A 22,524-nucleotide genomic window follows, 5' to 3' on the forward strand; every position below is an offset into this window, starting at 1 on the left:
TCGGGAGCCCCAACGACACCACGCGCCCGGCGAGGCAGCGCCTCCGTGCCGGTAATGGCGGGCGGGGTCGCCCCTCGCGCGGCGTTCGTATTGCACCCCGCAGATTCGCCACGGCCCCTGGGGTGGCCGCCGTCCCGGAGGGCGCAGGGACGGCCCTGGCCCTTCAGTGGGGCGCGGGCAGCCGAACAGGCCCCCCCGATGGTGAGTAGGAAGTCCCCGGTGGGCCGGGGGCGATGTGTCGAAAGTGCGGAGCGGAGTACGCAGGCGCCCGCGCCGCCGCCCCGGCCCGTGGGAACAAAGGGAGCGCGGCCGCGCCGAGCGGGTGAGTGTGAGGGGCTCGGCGGGTCTGACCGGGGGGCTCGGGACGGCCCCGGTCCGGTACCGCAAGCGCTGCGGAGCTCGGGAGGGCCCTCGGGCCCGGGGAGGGAGCGCTGGGGCCGAGGGACCCCCCCTCTCCCGCCCGGTGGCCGCCTTGGGCCCGCTCAGGCTCCGCTCGATCTCCCCGAGCCAGCCCCGTGTGCGAGCCCCGGAGCACGTCGTTAGTAGGGATTCTAAAGGCGGTTGCAGCCGCCGTGGCGTTATTTGAAGAGAAAGGCCGAAAAAAACACTTCGTTACAGCGTTGTTTGACGCACTCCTGGTTTCGGTGCTAAAAGGTTAAGCATTGCCTGTGAGACCCCAGCTGCCGGGCTCGGTCATTGTTGTATGTACCCTGTAAAGGAGAGACACATCATTTGGTTATTTATGTGTGCATACCAGATTTCTGAAACAGTGAGTGTAAAAGAATGGGCTATGTTCTTTTTATTCCGTAAGGGGCAAAATATATTTACTTAGATCCTTCAATATGAAAGTGACCTAAACCTGTGTGCTCTTGCACAGCTATTTAAGGCCAGGTTCCTTGGAAAGTCCATTCGTTTTGCAAAGAGATAACACCTTGGTTTCTGAAAATTCTTTTGTCTGTATTCCAAAACTGACAAACTTTGGTGATCACTGGTATCGATAACAATTGAAGCTTCAAAGTTGGGGGGGGGGGGGAGGGGGGCAAAGGCACAACATTTACTAGCGTGATCTTCTTTTGTCTTGCAGAAGTAAAAATATAATGTCAGGTGGCTGAAAATTTGACTATCAAAATGTCAAGTAAGTTTTTTTTTTTTAAGGTTTTTTTTTTGTTTAACTTGATGTTTTAAAGATCTGTTTCTGCAGAACCTGTTTGTGAGATAATGCCATTATTCCTGGCATTAAAAGAAATTGTAGGAAGTGCAGTGACAACTCTTGGCCTTACATCCTTCTGTGGCTGATTCCTAGCATATTGTTCTCATAGGAAATCCAGATATCACAGCTTCTAAATCCTGTTTGACTGCATTTATGCTTTCCCTCCATGTAATTGGTGTGCATATTAATGAATTTCATATTCTCCAGTTTTCTGCTTGAATAAAAGTCTGGGACTAGAGCAATGGGGGGGGCTTCAATTTTTCTTTCGCTTGTGTTGCTTTTTGCTCTTCAGTGGCAAAACATAAAGTCTTTCACAGTAGAATTTTTTTGTTTTTATAAATTCCTTTAAAAATGTTGTTCACAGCAGATGCCTTAAGAATTCGTTCAGATTTTCAAGAAAAAAAAAATGTGCTTACATTTCTATCTTAACAGAAAGGCCATCCTATGCCCCACCTCCTACCCCAGCTCCTGCAACCGTAAGTATAGCGATTTTTCTCATTAACACAGAGCCTTTAGTAACCTCCCAGAAAAGTAATTATGGAGTTGCATCACCTTCCTGTATGGGAAACACGATACTAATTAATGTGATATGAATTGTTTAAATTAATATAATTCTTTTTTGAGAAGTTTGGGAAAGAAAAGCTGAATAAATTTGTTTTGCCTTCAAGGCTGGGATCTTGCAAACACTGAATTTTCTGTGAGCAGTCGCTCATCTCAAATGACTTACAGTGGGTTGCAGCAGTATTGGAATAGTTAAGAAGCAACTGATATATTTGATGGTAAAACATCCTACTCAGCCTGTGCCCAAATCACGGGCAGGCACTGCGTTTTTCCACATTCCTGTTGTACTGAGCTGCTTTTCAGTGGAACGTAGGATTATGAAACATCCTGTTACATTGGCTCACAACAATGAAACTCTCCTGATGCCAGTCTTGCATTCCTTGAAATCACTGGTATTTTGGAGTCTAGGGCCTGGGAAATATTTTACTTTCTAGTAAAGTGGTGTGGCATGACACTGAGGAAAACATGAACAGGAGCTTTGAATCCTGTCCAGTGACATTCCTGGATGTACAAAGGTGCTGCAGTAACAGTGTGCTGTGGGCAGAGAACTGTTTCAAAGCAAATGCACCTCTTTGGTCACATTTCTGAATAGTTTGGATTTCAGGACAAATCCTTTGTACAGAAGAATGAGCAAAGATGCTATAATGAATTTTTTTACCAAAGTAAATTGGAAAACTATTACCCAGTAGTATGTCTCTGATTTCTGCAGGATGGGAGTTAGAAGGAATGTGATCCTTCAAATTTATTGTGCTATACTTTACAGGAAAAGGCTTGAAAATTATATAATGCATAAATACAAGTTACGTTTTTGTAAGTTTACATAAATAAAACTTGATTTGTATAGTTTGCTCAGAGTTTTCATTTTGCACACAGCGAAATAGATCTATGGCAGTGTTAGAAGGAACATGATGGATCCACTCTGACCACTGGATTCCTGCATCAAGAGTTGTGCATACACGTGTGATTCCTTTGGGATGTAGCATGGATGCAGTTTTTTAATGGTTTACGTTGATGTGGTGGTGCAGTCCTTCAGAAGGATACATGAAGCACATGTCAGAACTGCAACCAGTGATGTGCATTGCCTGTCTTGCAAGCATCTTTTATTTTGTATTACATTTTATACAGTCCTTCAGGTGATGGTCTGTGCTCTGTTAATGCAAGTCACAAAGTAGCCAAATAACCTTGCTTGTTCTTCCACAGCCAGTTCCAGGTGCTGCAGTCAACAAAATCCCAGTAATTCTCATAACTGCAGTAATGTAGATGAAATAAAAGTTCTCCATGTGATGCAAGGTAGTTCCCTGGTAACATTTAAATCCTGTCTTGCAGAAATAAAGAATTAAGCAGACGGAGATTACAATTGTCACCTGGTTTTATTGAAGAGGTGTAGTTCAACATATTCAAAACCTGTTGTTATGGTAATACGAAAAACTGTAGTAAAACGGTGTCTTATGAAGTAGTGAATGTGTATGTCATGAGCCCAGGCATACAGATGAGCACATCAGCTGCTGTCACTGAGTTAAAAAGCTTGGCAATAAAATCTGTATTGAAGACTGACTGTTAAAGGATAATTTTCCTCTGCACTTGTATATTTAGAAATAAACTCCTGCAGTGTGTCTGCATTGACCTGAAACCTTCATAGTTATTGTAGTCAGCTCCTAGAACACTTCTGTTCAGTGTTCATATGTGTCATACTTTGGTTCTTAGAGTCCTGAACCTATTTGTCAAATTTTTATAACTGTAATCTGGAACAGGTCCAGTCAGCAAATTTCTGTGAAGGACTCTTGAAGTGTTTATTAGGGCTGCTGGAGAGTGGGACACTGGGGGAATGACACCTAAAATGTCCAGAAACACTCCAGGCTCTTGTGAATCCTAATGGAATCATAGAACCACCAGTCAGGACTTAATCACAATTATCATTAAATAGTTGATCTATTTTTCCAACAAAATCCAATTGGTAAAGGGGGGATAACGGGAAAAAGAAATGTATTTGAGGAGGGAAGTACAGGGAACCTGGTGAAACTTGAGTGTCCATAGATAAGTGAAAAGGGAATGTAAAGAAACGAGATTTTTTTTCTGTGTGACTGAGGTGAGAACAAATCAATCCACTTTCATGAATGAAGATGTATTGATTAACTTCTGAATTGTCTTGGATTTGGTGATCTGTTCAAACTACTTTAAAGTTTTTAACTTACAGGTTTTACTGCAGATGTAGAGTCCCTCAGCTCTGTCAGTCTACAGCCTGCCTTATAACAGAGGGATGTCTCTGGAAATTGTCTTCAGCCACTGGTGGTGGAGCACAAATGGTGCTTTGAGAGATTTCCTCCCCTGGCCCCATTTGTTGGGAAGGCAGAATGCTGGGAAGAAAAGCAGGCAGGGATTTTCATTGGTGTAATGAATGTGGGTACTGGGGATTTCTGCCCCACCACCGGGTGCTGTGCTGCCCTGTAACTTTCACTCTTTGGGGACAAGAGTCTTCTGAATTCCTTGGTGGCTTATGTTGGAAAACTTTATTAGCCATGAGCTGAATTTACAGAATACTTGTTTAAATGAGTTACACATTTAATAGAAATAAAATCACCAGTTTCAGACAGAAATTTGTAGTGACACATTTACTTAAAAGTCCTGTTTCCTTACTAGGTTTATACTGGAGTAAGTTGTGTGTGTTGGGAAGACACCAACTGCTACACCTCATTGCTTGTTTGAATTCTGGTTGCTTTTGCATGCCATATTGCAGTTCATTTTCATTTCTGTGTTTTCCTCGTTTGAGCTCATTTCTCATTCGTGTTTTTGTCTCATTTGTTTCCATCAGCAAATGCCCAGCACCCCAGGGTTTGTGGGATACAATCCATACAGCCATCTGGCCTACAACAACTACAGGCTGGGAGGGAACCCGGGCACCAACAGCCGGGTCACGGTAGGAGAATCAACTATTACGTCCTCCGGCAAACACCAGGAACTGACCAGAAATGGCTTTAGGGTTAGGTTCTTCGGAGTCTTGGCTGCTGCCACTTCTTTATAAAAAAAAACCCAAAACCAACTTCTGATTCTTACTCCTCACCCTCCCCCCCTTCCCCTTCACTCTGAAACCTTTTGCAGGAAAATGGGCTTTTACTCAGCAGGGAAAACTGGTAATGGTATATGATGCAGACGTCCAAAAAGACACTTTGTGGTCTTCAGTGACCACTGCATGCATAGGAGAAAGTTCTGTAGCTGGGTATGAATTTTTGGAGGGAGGGAACTGCTCTTTTTGCTGATTGGCACAAAAATAAGGAAGAACATTTTGCAAACTGGAGATCGTTGATAGTCGTTTCATCATCCTGTTGAGCCATGTGAGAGGTACTGGCCTTTATTTTTCTTTCTGGTCGTAGTCTGGTAATAACTGCACCGTCCCAAGTTCAGTCATTATTTTTTCAACAAAAGCGTGATGATGATAAAAAAATAGAATCCTTTTAGCTCGTATATATGTCATTGTGTGGGAAATGGATGTTACATTCATTTTTCATGATGTAAACAAAGTGAGATAGAGACAAGTGATGAGGTAGGTGACAGCTTCTTTCAAATATGAATCAAGTCCTGAGCATTGTATGCAGTTAGGAAACAAAAATAGGCAGTGGAAATGTAACACTTTCATAACACAACAGAAATAGCGTAAATCCCTGGTATTTTCTTAAATATCTCACAACTTTAAGGTTTTTCCATGTAAAACTTTGTACCTCAAAAATTCTGATCAGTTTGGAAGGTGATACAAAGGTTTCTCAAGGACGAAATACATGGTGCTTTTAAAGAAGTGAACTCTTTTTATGCCTCTCATTTAAACCTTTCAAACTTCATATATGAAGTTCATCCAATATCTTAAAGCATTTACAGAAAGGACCTTCCCCTACAAGCTGGAATTGACTGTCCGAATGGATACTTTCCTTATACAAGACTAAGTCAGGTTTTGTCTGAGAACTTCATTGTTTCTGTATGTCACAAGCATACACAGCCTGCTCTGCCATGCATATCCCAGTATATGGATGGTGTCTTTAAATCCCTCTTAATTTAAAAGCATTAAACAGTTTCCGTTAATGTTTTTCCAACCCATCTGTATGTGTATCTATGTATACATTTTGGTAATGCATATACCTCATGCACATTATTTATACACAGTTCTGTATGCATTGTTCATAGAGCTCCATAAATTCAGCAGAAAAAACTATCAGGAGGAAAACCGAGTATTTAATGTGAGCTTTCTGGGCTACACCCAACTATGGATCTACAGGCCACAGCCCTGAAAGATCTTGAACTTGCTTTATATTTTCATGTAAATACTCACACTTAATAGAACTCCTGGCATGTGGAAGTGCTGGAAGAGTGGACGGTTTCAGACCCTGCAGTTGACAGGAGCTGTGATGTAATTGCACTGTTTTAGGAGCAAACCCTGGTCAGGTGTTTTGTGGGTTGAGAGGACATGAGGGGAGGCAGCAGCTTTCCAGCAGCAGCATTAGAGCTCAGTGGCCTTTTGTGTGGTGCCAGCACTGTGTCTGGCAGCATAAAGCCAAAGGAAGACAGAGCACTGGAGCATGTTCCAGGCTTACTTGGGACAATTCATTACAGCTTGGCTACAAGTAGAGCACATACGTACTTTTTAGCTGCATAGGGTTGTTTTCTTTCCATAAAGAGTCTGTTAATTGGCTCCAAATTACCACTGACAAATTTTGCAGACAAGTAATTGTGAACATTATTTGATAATGTCTCTAACTTAATGGTTTTAAACTTTCTTCATATCTTTTTTCACCTGTACAGTAGCCCCATTAAATTTGTCAAAACAGATGAAATAAATTAGTCATCAGAAGTGAGAAAAAACAACCAGCTGGGATTGGTGTTTCCATGTCAGTTCCTAAATTGTGTAGTTCAGTTTTAAGAACATGGAGCCCTTTTAAGGATTTATCTAGTTACTGCTCTGTAAACTTACAGAGAAAAGGACAAACTTACATTGGAAATTATTCCTGTGAGGACCAGCTCTAGTTAGTGCTTGTTCACTTACAGACTGGGTAATTTTTTTGATATTGCTTGCTTCTCTTGGTGGGGGTGTGTGAATGCACAAGAATGAGTGTTTTCCAAAACTAGTGCGTGTCCAGCGACCCCATTAACAAATGGATTTATCCGGTTCTTTTATAGGCTTCCTCTGGTATTACCATTCCAAAGCCCCCCAAACCCCCAGACAAGCCCCTGATGCCCTACATGAGGTACAGCCGGAAGGTGGGTATTACAGTGTCCATCAGTAATAAAGTCAGTGTTCGTTTGTGCTAACAATTAATTGCTATGATCTTAGTTTCAGCTTCTAAACGTTGACTCCTAACAGCCTGCGCTCTCTTAAGGGGATGTAAAGTACAGAGTCTGCCCTGCAGAACAAAGGCAGAAGTAGTCTGGTCACACAGTTGCCAATTTCTGGGGGGAAAATTGCTAAAATGCTAATTCCTACCACTGTCTGCTGACAAGGATCCACCCCGCCACATTCAGAAGTTCCTGTGACTTACTGACAGAACTTTTTTATATAAAGGAAGTATTCCTTGCGTTTTCTGGGCTTGGTGCAGTGCTGTAGCTGGACTGAAGAGTAGCAATGAGTGGACTTTGCATGTTCTCCTTCACCACCCTAGCCTGTGGCAACGTTCGCTTCGCTATTCTGTGAACTGTTTGACAGAAAGTAGGAGAGAGACTCTTGTGGAGTCTGGAATCTGATGGGGCATGGGGAGGGCATGGCAGCCTGGCTGAAGCAGGTGAGCCAGAAGGAATTTCTTCCACTTCTGGTAAAGTATCTTTACCAGCATGTCTGTCTTAGGCCAAAAAACATCAACACACACACAAAAAAAAAAGTCAAGTGGCGCAGCAAGAAATTACACTGGCAGCTCTCCTTTTTTTTTCCCTATAAAGTTAGAAACGTTTTTGGTGGAGTCAGAACTTGTTGGAACTCAGATTGATCAGCAAGACTGAAATATTGTGAAATGTTACATTCTGATCTGAAAAGCTCAGTCTCTTTGTCATAATCTACTGCTGGATGTGTTTACTCAGTAGCATTTTCTCCCCGAGATGCAGCGATGTGCATTTAAGAAGAGAATTGAGAGGGTTAAAGGCAATATTCCCATGAGACCAAAGCCACTCAGCAATTGCCTGGTTCAGTAGCTGGCTTCCTACTGACTTCCTGCCCCAGAAAATAGTCCAGATAGTTTAGCCAGACTCATTCCTAACTTTATCCTGTTTTTCATGGTGATTCCAGAAAGAACACTGAGATGACAATATAAAATGTTTAATTTGGAAGTATTTAGATATCATTAGTAAAGCTCCAGCTGTTTCTGTTAAGGTCTGGGACCAAGTGAAGGCGTCCAATCCTGATTTGAAGTTATGGGAAATTGGCAAGATTATTGGAGGAATGTGGCGAGATCTCACTGATGAAGAGAAGCAAGAGTATTTGAATGAATATGAAGCTGAAAAGGTAAATGGAAGAAATCTGGGATGTTTATTACAGCTGATTCTTCTAGGAACTGGTCTGAGAAGAAAAATTCATCTTCCCCATGCAGGGGTGTTTGAGGCATTCACGAGAGCCCTGTATGTAACTTAAATGGAAGTTTGTCCTGACACGTCTCTTAGATTTTTTTAAATAACTGTGCATCAACTGTGACTGGTCAGTTTTTAGACCTAATTCAAAATGAAGTATTTATAATTGAGTGTCGATTTTAACTGTTTAATGAATGGATTTGATTGTACAACATCAGTATTGAAAAGATTGTCTCAACACCAAAATCCTCTTTCAAAACTGGTGCTCTGCAACTACTGCTGTTGTCATGAACGTGTTCCTAAGAGACTTCCAGTCACGTGGGGTTTGGTTTTCCTGGTGGAACTCCACGCTGTGGCATTAGTGTTTTGTTTCTTAATAGAAAATGCTACAACTTGTAGGGGTTTTTTGTGCTTTTGTTTCGGTTTTATTGATCTTAATGACAAGAGATGACAGCTACCTCGTGTCTAGGTTGGTAAGTGTTGAGCACCTGTACGAGACTGTTCTTGTGATTCTCAGGTACCAAGGGAGAATTGTCCAGCTGATGTGTTGTGCTTACACCTGGCAGGCACCTGAGGCTGTGGATACCTGGTCAAATCTCAGCTGGTTTTATTCCAAGGCAATAGAGAAGTACTGCAAAGCTGGGTGCTCTTAGCTGAGAAAAAAAAAAATCCAGGAATTACTGGTTTTACCTTGGTAATGATGTTTAGATTGTAAGCTCCTTGGGGCAGGGGCCAGCTGGTTTCTATTTGTGCAGTGCCAAGGCAGAAGGATTCTGGTCCTGATCATAAACAAGAGTTTTAGGTACCTTTAACAGTATCATAGATTGTAACTATTTTTCATTGGAAATATCTGAAATCACTGTACAAAATCTTAAAAGTGAGATTAAAGAAAGCAAATCAAAGGGAAGAGGTAATTTCAAAGAATGTGAAAAATAGTGCTGCTGTCCTGCTGCCAGAAGGAGACAGGAGCCTGGCTGCAGCTTTCTGTGCCATCCCAGTGCGGGGATGGGTCAAAGAATGGACAAGTCTTGAGTGATTTTGAAAAGTGGTTCATGACATACTGGCATAAGGAAAGAGAAGAAATCAGAATCACAGATTTAGTTAGAACTCCAGAGAATTACTGAGAATATTTTGTGTTTGCTAATTTCATCTTACCAGAACTTAAATGTTCTGAGGTGTTTGAATTTGAAATCTCAGAAAACAAAGCTATCATAAGACTTCCAGGTAGTAAAACTGAAAAGGACCTAAAAGACCAGCTGTGTTTTTAAAACACGAACGACTATAGAAGAAGTTCTAATTTGTAAAAAAGAAAGACTGAGAGAATCTGGTCATTTGTCTCTCAGCCAGACAATTCAGAGCAGCTTTATCTGTGTAACCGCGCTGTGAGTTACACAGCACAGTTGTGGCGAGGTGGGAATCACCCAGTGGTGCAATCAAACCGTGTTGGTCACCTTTCAGATCGAGTACAACGAGTCCATGAAGGCCTACCACAACTCCCCTGCCTACCTGGCCTACATCAACGCCAAGAGCCGCGCCGAGGCAGCGCTGGAAGAGGAGAGCCGGCAGCGGCAGTCGCGCATGGAGAAGGGGGAGCCCTACATGAGCATCCAGCCTGCAGAGGATCCTGATGGTAAGGAGTGTGTGTGCACTCCCAGTGGGACACCTTCCTGGCAGGATCGGCCATGGAGATACAGAAAACCACCCGTGTGCACCTTAGGCAGCACTTCACATGGCTTCATTTCTGCTTTGGTGCTTTAATGCCAGTTCTCGTTATCACATTTTATTCCATACAGCTGACTTTGTTCTCAAAAGTAAGGTGGCACCTGTGGCAAAAGTTATTCCAATCCATCCTGATTAAGTGTGAAGTAATGCTTAATAGTTCAAACCAAATCAGTCTGCTTACAGCTCCATAACGGCTTTAGCACATGCTTTAGAAAAGGCTTAGATGCCTGATTTAATCCGACTTGGATGGAATGTTGTGCTTTATTACCAGAAGTGCGTAAATCTGACAGGCAGAGTTCTGGTGTGATTAAGAGCACCTGAACTTTGAACGTGTTCAGCAACTGTCATTTGAGATTGTGTAGGGAGTGAGGTGCCCTTGCTGCTGACAAGTTGATGAGAAAATTCTGAAAGTTTATTTGACTGCGAGGAAATGCACCCCACCCAGTGGGAAAAGTCAGCCTCACACACCTCATGGCTGCTTTTAAATTCATCACCAAATACTTGTTGAAACCTGAGGGTGAAAAATGTACTCAGTTACACCCTTTTTTTTCCTTCCCCCTTGTTAAAGCACACCCCTGAGATAAAGCTCATGGCAAACGGCACTTTCCCCCGTGTGAGGTAATTGCAACATTTATGTAAATACATTTCATGTTGGCATAGTTGGAACCTGGGGACTTGAGATTCTGTTCTGTGCTACCTAAGCCAAGTAGACTCAGGCAGAACCAGCCGTTACCTCTTTTTTGCTTTGTCTATTCAGATACCCCCATAAGAAACTGAATATAACACTTTGAAATAAAGAAACTTTCATTACTAGTTCTCTTCTTTGGTAGTGTCTGCTGGCATGATGTTCAGCTTCTTAAGATTTCTGTGAATAGTTGGGATAGTCATCTCCAGTAGGAATACTTAACGTAAAATAAATCAGACTTCTGGACTTTTCTACATGGCATCGTTCTGGGACATAATTCGTACTTGTTGCTTAACTGGTTTCTCTTTAGAGAAATGCACTTACTAATAAATAATCGAATACTCTTAATACATGCCTATGAATTTTCAGTGATGAGTAAACATGTCTTACTGCTTCATGCTTTCAGTCCTCGGTGTTTCAAAAGAATAAGTGGTTTTGATCTGTGCTACAAAGGTTATTTATAGAGGAGTCACTGTCCTGCTGACATTTTGTTCTGGAAACATGATTAATCAGGAATGGGTCTTCTATTTGGTGTATTAATAGTCCCTCTTACTGTGGAAATGTGGAAGGCAACAGAGTGAATAACTAGGTCAGTCCCAGTTTCAGCTGTGGGAAATGCATGTGAAATCAGCCATTAGAGCTGTGCTAGGTAAATTCTGCCTTGGCCACACTTTGTCTCCTTTTCTGATTCCCTGATGCTTTGTGTTTGTTACTGTGAACTTTGTGACGTGACAGCTACTGGTGTTAGGGCTGATACTTTGTTTTTGGTGAGTGGTAACATGGGTATGGTGTCCTTAGACTTGACACTCACTTTGTGGAATCAAAGCAGTTACCCCTTAAACTCCTGTTCCAGATTATGATGATGGGTTTTCCATGAAGCACACGGCCACAGCTCGGTTCCAGAGGAACCACCGGCTCATCAGTGAGATCCTGAGCGAGAGCGTGGTGCCCGACGTCCGCTCCGTGGTCACCACAGCCAGAATGCAAGTCCTGAAACGCCAGGTTCAGTCTTTAATGGTTCATCAGGTAAAGAGAAAGGATGCAGATGCAGCTAAAACACGGTGGTGTTGGGCTGGACTCCAAGTCTCAGATCATTTGATCACCTACATGACTGTTCTTGCTGGGTGTCAATGTTCTGTGTGCTCCAAGAGCTGATCCCTGGGATTTCTTGGGAGCTGCAGAAGGTGAGACTTCACCTTCAGTGCAGTTTTGTTTCGGAGGATCATGTTAAGCTCTGTTCTGTTCTTTGGGATATCCTAAGTGTTAGTTCCATAGTTCTTCATTATTACACACAACCCTCTGTATGCAGTGTCAGTCTGCTGATTAATAGGTACTGGTAGGGTTGTGATTTCAGGTACCTGACCACTCATCTTGTTTGTAATGATTCTTTTTTTTTTTTCAGTAAATTGTCGCTATTCTAACATTTTTCACTGGAAGTTAAATTCATACAAAGCATATGGTGAAGTCACACCTGCACATTTTACCTAGCTTTGGGCATATGCCTGTGTTTTCCAAACACTCATGTTACCAAAAGAACCCTTTCAGCATGGTCAATGTGTGTGTGGGTGAAGCGAGACCAGAATTAGGTAGAGATTTGTTGGGGGTTTTTTAATTAGAAGATTTTGGAAGGTGGAGGGGGTGGTTGTCCTTTTTTCCTGCAAATTGTGGTCTTTGTTAATTGATGTGGAGGGTGTGTCTATACCTGCAAGCTGTGTATATACAGACCTGTGGGATATGTATGTACAGACCTGAGGGGTGTAGAATAGGAAAGAAAATGTGCAGATTTCATGCTGGAAGCTTCACCTCAGGTACACAGTGTTTCATTTACAATATGCTTGAACTGCTGCACAGACCCATTTACTGTTCCTACTTTTCAGTATGAACTTCTGAGCTAGTGGGTATCAGAGGCAGGCAGAAGGATGTTTACATGTTAGGCCAATATTTAAAAATAAACCCATATGAAAATTTGTATGCATAGCTGTATCTTTGCCCAGCTCTCAGGTGGCTGCACAGTGAGGTTCTTGCTGTTTGTTTCACTTCCAGCGTAAACTCGAAGCTGAGCTGCTGCAAATTGAGGAGCGTCACCAGGAAAAGAAGAGGAAGTTTTTGGAAAGCACAGAATCTTTCAACAATGAGCTTAAAAGGGTACAACTCATTTTTCTCACTTTGAGGAAGCTGCTGGTTCCACAAGTGCTTCAGTTCTCTGTTCAGTTCTGAGCAATTGCCCAGCTGCTGGGGCAGTGCCCTGGTGTGGGTGGTACAAAGTGCAGGATGATTTCCTGCTCCTTCAGTGACCTTTAGTGGGGACATTGGAGTGCCTCCAGGCTGGGCTGGGTGAGTTCACTCAGAGCAGCTGGAGGAAGGTGGTCTGAAGCCACTGTGGAGGTCACACTGCTCTCCTTGGCTGCATTCAAATAACAAGTTCTGTGTTGTTTATTTATTCCCTCTCCCTTTTTTTTTTTTTTTTGTAATATGCCTGTATCTCCCTCCCTAGTTACTTTTAATATAAACTTTGTAAAATCAAAAGGACTGTGCTGCGTGTAGAAATAATGAACTCATTGGGGTTTACCGATGGTTTATTTCTCAGCGTAACTGAAGTAGTAAAAGAGCTAAAGAGCTTTCCTTTGTTTTGTTTTGTTTTTAATTGCTAGTTGTGCAGTTTGAAAGTGGAAGTGGATATGGAAAAAATTGCAGCTGAAATTGCTCAAGCTGAGGAGCAGGCTCGCAAGAGACAGGAGGAAAGGGAAAAGGAAGCAGCTGAGCAAGCTGAGCGCAGTCAGAACAGCCTGGCAGCTGAGGAGGAGCAGGCAGCCAGCAAGGGGGAGGAGAAGAAGGAAGAGGAGAGCACTCCAATGGAGACAGGTAACTGCATCTGAACATCTGCTGCAGAATCTCCAAGGATCAGTATTAAAGCGTCTCTGAGGAGAACAGTTCACTGCATCTTGGTGAACACAGGCGTTTGCTTTCTTCTCATTAAATTACTCATTTTTTAAAAGAGGAGAGGATAGGATCCAACAGAGCCCCATGTCATGCTTTGTGTGTGATGTACCCAGGGGAAAAAAATTCTAAACCCAAAGTTAGACTTCAGTTAACTGTGTTTCCTTGTCCCAGTGTCTGTGTCCAGCCAGGATGATGCAACAGCACTGTTTCCTATGCTGCTGTCAGGCAGATTTTCCAGCTGCTTTGTGCTCGGAACAGCAGCAGTAAGAAATGCTGCTGGATTCAGGAGTCTCTGTGTCACTGCTGCAACAGCAGGAGCATTAGGAAAGAGGGTTCAAGGAGTTTGAGTTCCAGTGCTTCTGCTTTAACAAGGCGCATGGCTTTCTTATGGCTGGAATCCTGAGGGCAGGCAGCTGTGGCTGACATCAGGATGCTGTGGCAAGACCACATGCATCCTCAGCATTGAGAGATCCCTGAGCTGTGCCTGTCCCTGCACGTTCTAAGTGACAGAAGTAACTGCTATGGAATACTCAGATTTATTACAGCTTCTGTTGCTTCCTAAATCCTAATTGCACAATCTAAATAAATATTGGCATGTAAATGACACTGAGAAATGTGTTATTCCAGAAGAGCCTCACCCGGAAGAGAGCACGGAGAACCAGCAGAACGGTGAAGAAGGAACCTCCACCCCAGAGGACAAGGAGAGCGGGCAGGAAGGGGTGGACAGCACGGCCGAGGAGGGAACCAGCGACAGCAACACCGGCTCAGAGAGCAACAGCGCGACCGTGGAGGAGCCGCCCGCAGACCCCATCGCCGAGGAGGGTGACAAGAAAGAATAATCACTGACTCCGTTCCTGTGTCTCTGTAATGAAGTACTGTTTGATTTCAGAACGTGCTCTGCGGCTGTTGTACCTTCCCTGCCTCTGTCACTCGTCTCCAAAGGATACTGGGGCTTAATGACATGTCAGGTTATCAGCGTAGCAATGTGAAGGGGCCTGTAGAGGCACAGGGTGTCCTGCAGCAGGCAGAACAGGAACCTCATGTATCTAAACTCGGCTGTTACAGTGTGGAGAAGTGCTTATATCACTTGGAATTCTTCCCTAGAAAGACACAACTGCTTTTGGTTTCTGTATGAGAAATCAGGCCTTCTCCCTTTCTTCTGGTGCCATGGACACAGTGGCAGTTTTCCCCAAAGGCTCTTCCGGCCCCTTTGTGGCAGCAGTGAGGTGCAGGCGTCTCGCCTGTGCTGCAGTCTTGGCCTGACTGCATGAGGGACCTGCTCCTGGCAGTGGCACTGGATTTCTGGAGAGGTTGGAATGTGGCTGAGGCATTCAGAGCTGATCTCAGCATGGAGCGAAGACCTGATGCCTGCCCAGGGTGTCACCTGGAGCCTCTCCTTACCTAACAACCCCAAAAGTCCCCTGTGTCCCACCACTGCTGCACTCCATGCCAGAAGAGCAAGTTCTGCTGTAGATGCTCCAGTCTGTCCTTTTAAAGAAAGCTCTCAGTCCTCTGGAGCAGCTCCAGAGTGAGGCTGAAAGTCTGGGGTTTAGGGGTTTTTAGTATAACTTGTTTTTCTAGAGTAGCTGCTCTGCAGTGATGGAAACTTGCTCATGCTCTGTGTGTGGCATGTCAGGAGATCCAGTTCCAAAAAGCTCAGTGTAGTCTTGCAGGAAATGACACATCTTGAGGGATTTTTTTCTGTGGTGCAGGATTCTGTTCAACAAGCCTTTGCTTTTCTTTACCAATTAACTCCTTTATTTGCTACCAAGAGACCCTGGTGTGGCCTCAGCCGGAGACCTGGCACAGAAGAGAGCAGGAAAGCGTTTAAACACGCACATGTTCTCTGAGCAGACAGTCACTGATATGGCACAAATGGTAAAAAATAGTAGTTTTGCTTGTCATGAGCTTTCAGAACCTCTGGGGACTCTACAAATGTACTGAAAAGGCCACAGTTTGCCCTATATAAGCAAAAGCCCTAAAAAAAATTAAACTGAATTGCAGCAACAGCCACGGGCCACTTTTTGGATTTACAACTGAGAGAACACATGATGTTTCAATGAACCAATGTGTTTTTGCAGAGCAGTGGGTCTATCAGGTGGTGTTTTTTAAATCCTTTTTTTTTTTAATGGTCTAAAAATAATAAAATCCAACATGTTTGGTTTTTTTTAAACTCACAGTGGTCTGTTCTTGTCTTCTAAGGTAATGCCATTGTTTGGTTCAGAGCTTTCATCCTCTGTCCTCAAGCCAGAGGAAAATAAACACACAGGATTTGATTTCTTACACGGTACCAGCTGCTGGCTGGACTGGAGCACCCCCCTCCCTGCCCCCACCTCACAGGGCCCAGGTGAGGCTCCACACCTGAGGTGCTGCAAACCCTTGTTGTGCAACAGCTTTTATCTGCAGCAGCCCTGGGTTCTGTAGGCTGGGGGTGCTTTTCATCTGCTCCAGATTCTCAAGGTGAATGTAAATAACTAATTATTGGCAAAGACGGGTGTGTGCAGCTCAGGGTGTGTACCTGAGGGAGTAGGTGTCGTCTTCACAGATGAAATAACTTGTCCAAGCACATGAGAACCTGAACGAATGCCTGTGGGCAGCGTTGGAGCACTGACCAGCTCCGTGGTACCTGGCAGAGGTGCCCACAAGGGACAGGAGCATCAGGGACCCAGCACAGGAGAGGGACTGGCCTCAGGAGAAACCTGGCTCCTGCAGCAGCCCTTCCTCAGAGCAATCTGGAGCTCCTGATGGGCGCCATGCCCTCCTACAGGTCCTCAGTGGGATGTTCTTGATGGACCCTGTGCCCACCTGCAGGTCCCCAGCAGGGCCAGGAACCCTTTCTCCCATGAGGAAGAGCCCTCATGCTTTGCTGCTGGTCTCACTGGAGCTGCTCTGCTTCCTGGGTGCCCTGTTTGGCAGGCGGTGGGTGCAGGCTGGAGATCTGGGGTGCAGAGAGCTGGCAGTTCCTCACACCCCCAGGGGCCTGAAGCAAAGAGGCAAATCCAAGCCTTGCATCGTGCGAGGGAGTTGTTTTCTTTGGTTTGTTTTTCTCTTCATGAAAAACCAGGGGTTTTCGAGTGTGACTCAGGCATTGTGACCTCTGACATCACCATGGTGCTGCTGCTGGTTTGCTCTGCACGCGAAGCTTCTCGTCTGTGTTGGGTTGTTGTCAAAAATATGCTTTTATCTCACCACAAAAATGCACTCAGTAAAAGTTATTAAGAAGCCTGGTTTAAAAAAAGAACTGATCTTAAGATTTTTTGTTGGTTTGGGGGTTTGTTGGAGGGTTTTCTTTTTTGCATTAATGTAATTATTAGATTTTATCACCCTCAAAATCTTCTAACCTACAAAGCTGGTACAGAGTAACGGGTACATAGCACAAAGCAGGCCCAAAGGGTAAGTTTTGAAATGGATTTAGATGTTAAAATAAGAACCAGGCACCTTGTGAGGTTGTTCAGAAATGATTCACCAGGCAAAGTGAACCCAGAGCTCAGGTCTCCGAGAGCTTCATCCACCCAAATCCCTTCCAAACCCCTCACCTACACACAGGACTGAGCTTGGCTTCCCAGAAAGACAAAAGCCTCATGTTTGTGCAGCAGCTGAACTTTCAGAGAAGAAAAAGCTTACGGAGGAACAAACAAGGGGGTTTTTTTTAAAAAAGGTAAAAAATCACCTGTGTATCACCTGGACAAGTCTTGCCAAGTTGCTCTGCCTGGAGCCAAACGAGCTGCAGACACTGCTCACAGACAGGATTATGCAGGTGACAGAAATAAAACAGATTAAAGGAGCTTTACAGGAATAAAATATCAAAGCAAACGTGAACGCTGGCACAGAGGGGTGGCTGGGGCAGCTCTGCATGTCAGGGAACCAAAGCCTGTTCAGAGCCTTGTGCTGCAGCAATGCAGCTCAGGGCAGCAGCAGAGAGACCCTGAACCCCAACCCCAGGTGCTTTGGGGGAGCAGGTCCAGAGGCCCTGGAGCCCACAGCCACACTTGCGTGGTGATAAACTGGGGGCGAGGAGGGTCCTGAGAAGGGGAGGTGTGGGTGGGCAGCACACAGGGAGCAGGGTCAGACCCTCGCTCTTCTCAGGCCTTGCCGAGGTCCCTCCTCTATCCCAGGATGTGCTTTTCCATTTCCCACCAGCTCCAAGTGTGGCCTCTGTGCCTGCCCTATCCCAAGAAGGCAGGGATGGTTTATCTCTCCTTTCCTTCCCCCTGGTTTTGCCCTGAACCTCCAGCCAGGCAGGCTTTGCTGTTCCACTTTTTTAAAAAAGCTATTTTGGATTTTTTTTCTCAATTCATCAAAAACTACTCAAAGCATGTTTGGTCAGCCACCAATCCAAACCCCCCCACCATGCTGCCACCACCACCAAAACGGCACAGTCCTTGCTACTGGGTGACCTCCTGTTATCCACTTAACCGACAAGTGTTCCCAACAGGAAATACTGGGGAAAAACACCCCTCATGGCCGACTGGAGATGGAACTGGTGCAGGTTGTGTGCTGGCAGAGGTGTGTGAGCTGGAGCAGGCGCTGCCACCAGGAGTCCCCATCAACCTGCCCTGAGAAGGACACACAGCCCTACCCTTGGCTGCAAACGTGAGCAGTGTTTTTCTGGTACAGGATCGTCAGCGCCAGCCAGCAGCAGTTGTGGCAGCTCATGCTCTGTGTGACTGCTCAGGGCTTGAAACGACACAACTCCTGCCTGTGAATTCAGCTTCCCCCACCCCGAGCTGCTCAGAGTGAGATGCAGTGGGACCAGCTCACGGTGTAAGGCATTTGTACCAGTTTGCCAAATCAGGGTGAGATGCTCACAGGTCATTCACCTGCAGCTTTGAGCTCTCCAGGCACCTGGATAAGAACTGCAGGTGCTGCATTGCAGAAGTGGGGGTTCAATTATGTCAGGCAGTCAGAGGGGCTGTAATTCCATGTGTTCTCCCAGGCAAGCACCCAGCAAGTTCCAGTTCCATCCTGGACTGTTGCAGCCAAGACCGTTCGTGCCTCCCAGGAGCTGCAACACCTGTTCAAGACTTTGAATCCAGGGCTTGGATCCCTAGGCTTGAAATCCCCCCTGTGTATGCAGAGTGTTACTGACAGTGACTGGCAAACCTCTCCCAATGGGATCTGATGACCAAGTGGGATCAGACACTCAAATCTGAAAGCCCAGATCCTGCTTCAGGTCTGTCTTGCTGTTTGTGCTCTCAGTTCCCTTCTTTCACTTTGACGTTTCTTTTTCCACAGTCTTCGAGGGGTTTTTTGAAGTGGTTTCGCGCATATCAGGCTGGTGTCTTATTTTTTTATAAATCACCAAAAAAGCTTCACTTCTGACTCCAGAATTCAGTAATTTCTGTCAACAACCAGTTTCAATTTGCTTTTATCATCCGATTCTGTTGAAAAGTCAAGAAAAAACCATCTTAGTTCTGGCACCAGTTTCAGGGTGGGGAAAGCCAAACCAGAAAGAGTGACAGTAACAATAACAGAAACCGAGTGAAAAGTCACATCATCATGGGTTTATTACACTTTTTTAATCCCAGGGATGAGAAATGCCAGATCTGTAACAGAGAAGGCTGGATGAGCTCTTCTGGGAGCAACCACTGATGGGATTATTTCTGCTTTCTATATCCAGTTTTCATCCAAAGACAGCAGCAGGTTGGTGTTAAACCCTCTATCTTTTGAACAAGGTAACACAGCTCGCAGGAAGGATGTTTGCTGCATGGCCAGGGACACTTCAATTCTCAATTATTTTTATGGGTCATAATGCTTTATCTCCTTAATCAATATCCCTTTATCTCCCTAAACCATATCTTGTTATGTCTCTGAATGATTCCCTGCTCACTAGTGTTTGATATCCCGTGGGAATTGCCCAGCAGTTTGCCCACCTGGGTGGGAAGGTTCAAACCATCTCTAGACACAACTGGTCCTCATAAGCCCCCCCCCCGGCACAGTTTTTCTAACATCCCAGGAGCTTTTCTTCCCCTTTTTAATCACCTCTCCTTTCCTGCCCATCATTCTGAGGTGACCACTGTCTCCTTCATGTTCAGGCCAGAAAGGATCCATTTGTTCATCACAGCCCCTCTGTGTACAGCCTGGGCACTGTGGGCAGACAAGAGGGAGCAGATCCCATGGGAAGCTGCCCAGCCCTGCCCTGAGGGACAGAGGGACCAGCAGTGCCTGTGGTCAGTGGCCAATCACCCAGATTGCCCTTCTCACCCTGGGGTTGGAAAGGGGAGTGCCGCTGTCCCTGACAGCCTGACCCCTCCCCACTGGTGTCTCTGGGTCCGCTTCCCTCCTCACATCTCAATTCCTGGGCTCCAGGGCAAGAGAGCTGCTTTCATGGGATAGAATCATAGAGCATCTGGGTTGTAAAAGACCTCCAAGGTCACCAGGTCCAACCTGTGACCAATCCCCACCTTATCACCCAGCCCAGAGCACTGAGTGCTACATCCAGTCGTTCCTTGAACACCTCCAGGGATGGGGACTCCACCACCTCCCTGGGCAGCCCCTTCCAATGCCTGACAACCCTGTCCATGAAGAAATTCTTGCTGATGCCCGACTGTTTAGTGCAGGGCACATGCCAATTTGGTAAATCTTTTTTTTTTCTCTCAGAAAAGAACTGGAGAGCCAGGCCATCACCTGGGACACGATGTGGGCTCAAAGCAGGTGAATTCCCAGTGACACTGGGTGTGCCCTTCCCCAGTGTGGCTGACCACCACGGGCAGCTGTGCACCCCAATCAGAGCCTGGCGCTGCACAGACTGCTTCCTCCCTCCAAAGGATAAGGATCTGTTAATAACCTGGTGGTGAGATCACAATCACGAGATGCTTCTCAGGGCATCCCCTACACTGGCTCAAAGAACTCTGCTGGGTGAGGAATCCCAGTTCGGTGCCACTTTTAAGGTCAGGAATTTACTCACGATTTCACTTCTGCTATTTTATATTTGCCTGAGGAACAACAGCGTCAACACCCCCCTGGAACAACACTGCTGACTTCCACCACCAACCCCCCTGGATGTCCCCAAACGTCAGAGGCAGGGTCTGGGCAGGAGCAAGGCCGGAGCTGGGACATCCCGGGCACCTCGGGTTGGCACTGCCAGGCAGAGGGAGCAGCAGGACAAACGTCAGGGTCCCTCCTTGACGTCAGTGCAAGAATGTGACTGGGAAGTGCAGCTGGGACAGGTCCACCCTGAACTCACCAATGCTTCTGTCTGGGCACTTCTGGTTTCCTCCAGCCATGGGGACAAACCTTCCCATGGCTCATGCCAGCCAAAGGGTGGAACAGGGGGACAGAGCTGGTGTTTCCATCTCAAATCACCTAAAGCAAAACTGGTGGAAAACACCAAAAGATTATGAATCCAGGATGTAAGAACATCACATGTTGTGTTTCTCTCAGACTGAATTCCACCTCCTTAGACAAAGCCCTGAGTTCTGATTTCCAAGCTCCCCCAGCCCATGCATGCCAGCTGGGACCCCTCTCCTGGAGCTCTGGGATCTTTCCCACTTCAGGATGTCTCTGAGACATCCCACAGGAATTCCAGTTTTAGACACAGGCCAGGGATGTGAAACTAAACTTCCTTGTGATATTCCATTGCTGAGTGAGTTGCAATTTAATGTCAGGACAATTCAAGATTACGCAGTTCAATTCAGTTCAACTCAATATTTCAGTTCAAGTGGAACCAACGTGAGCTGATCTGAAATCTCTCTGAGCAAATTCCTGTGGAATTTATCAGGAACTGCACTTTTGTTGAGAAGTTTATCAATGAAAGCTGCCACCCAGCCCCCACTGCAGCCTGGGCAGCAGGTCTCAATCACTGACTTCCACTTTCCTGGGCACTGGAGGGGAGCAGAGGAACCCAGGGACTGGAATACCTGGTAATTTGATTCTTTTTATATAGGTCATTAACTTTGGGATAACAAATAGGTTCTAGTAGCACAGTGCAATGGCTTTCATGGACACGACCAGGCCTGGAACTGAGTTTGATCTGTTTGCTCACACAGGATCCCAATTTTGTGAAAAGCAGCTCATGAGGCACCCAGGTTCAGAAAATGTGTCAAAGAGATGGAATCACTCAGGCATGAAACAGGCTGCAAATATACACAATCAAATTAAGCAAAGATTTAATAAATGTTCTGAGAACTCCTGGGGTATAAAACATGACTGTACAAGAAGTTCAGTGTCATACATCAACAGCAAATTGTTTATTTTAAATATTCCCATTCTTTTTAACAAAAAAAGTTTGCTTGAATGAGTTCTGACAACACAGAATTTGGCATGCACCAAAACTTTGAAGTTGAATCTTGGGACCATGTGCAGAAAACAAATTGCAAACCACCGGCCTGCCTCCCCTCTCTTGCCTTTGGCTTCAACCAGGGTGGACCTGGGGTTGGATCCACCAGGACACTGCCTGGTGCCTCTCCCTGGAGCAGGGTGAGCACGCAGCACCCCGAGAGGCCCACGCTCCCTCTGCACACCCACGGCTCCCCAGACAGCGCTGTGACCCTGTGTGAAGCTTTCACGGCCCTGTTACACCCCTTGATTCCGGGTATTCTGCTGCTACCCAAGGGAAGTCTTTCATCTCTGGTCTTCCTTGGCGGAAGTGGTTACGAGATAAAGCTCTCGAGGCAGCGTACCTGCCTGGATACCTGGTGAGCAAAGGCAAACAGAGCAATAAATAGCTGCAGAGATGTGAACGGCACCTGCTGTCTGAGATAAGTGCCAGGCGAGGTGCGGAGGAGTCAGTGCCGCGCACTCAGCACCAACGCGAGTGAGGGTCCCTGTGTGAGCAGGGGAAAACTGTCACAGTTCTGCAGCCCCAGCACCCTGCCCTGGAGCACCCCAAAATCCTGCCCCGGAGTACCCCAGCACCCTGTTCCCCGAGCAT

The 22,524-nt window shown here is 45.6% G+C and overlaps 1 protein-coding gene across 1 annotated transcript; it reads left to right on the plus strand.

Annotated features, from left to right (window-relative positions):
• The first annotated feature begins 274 nt into the window (after positions 1-274).
• Positions 275-15,823, plus strand: SMARCE1 (SWI/SNF related BAF chromatin remodeling complex subunit E1). The gene is made up of 11 exons (XM_082297389.1): positions 275-322; positions 1,085-1,135; positions 1,643-1,686; positions 4,581-4,685; positions 6,932-7,012; positions 8,112-8,243; positions 9,764-9,935; positions 11,566-11,738; positions 12,756-12,857; positions 13,364-13,574; positions 14,280-15,823. Exons 2-11 carry the CDS (start codon positions 1,129-1,131, stop codon positions 14,489-14,491), a joined length of 1,239 nt encoding a protein of 412 aa, XP_082153515.1. The 5' UTR covers positions 275-322; positions 1,085-1,128; the 3' UTR covers positions 14,492-15,823.
• The last annotated feature ends 6,701 nt before the right edge of the window (positions 15,824-22,524 follow it).

Source organism: Coloeus monedula (assembly GCF_965178545.1).
Source record: "Coloeus monedula genome assembly, chromosome: 26".
Lineage (NCBI taxonomy): Eukaryota > Metazoa > Chordata > Aves > Passeriformes > Corvidae > Coloeus > Coloeus monedula.

What these genes read in the sequence shown, in the direction of transcription:
- SMARCE1 (XM_082297389.1), top strand. An exon ending in GCACCAACAGCCGGGTCACG is followed by an intron (nt 4,686 to 6,931) that starts GTAGGAGAATCA and finishes GTTCTTTTATAG; the next exon opens with GCTTCCTCTGGTATTACCAT. An exon ending in ATGAATATGAAGCTGAAAAG is followed by an intron (nt 8,244 to 9,763) that starts GTAAATGGAAGA and finishes GTCACCTTTCAG; the next exon opens with ATCGAGTACAACGAGTCCAT.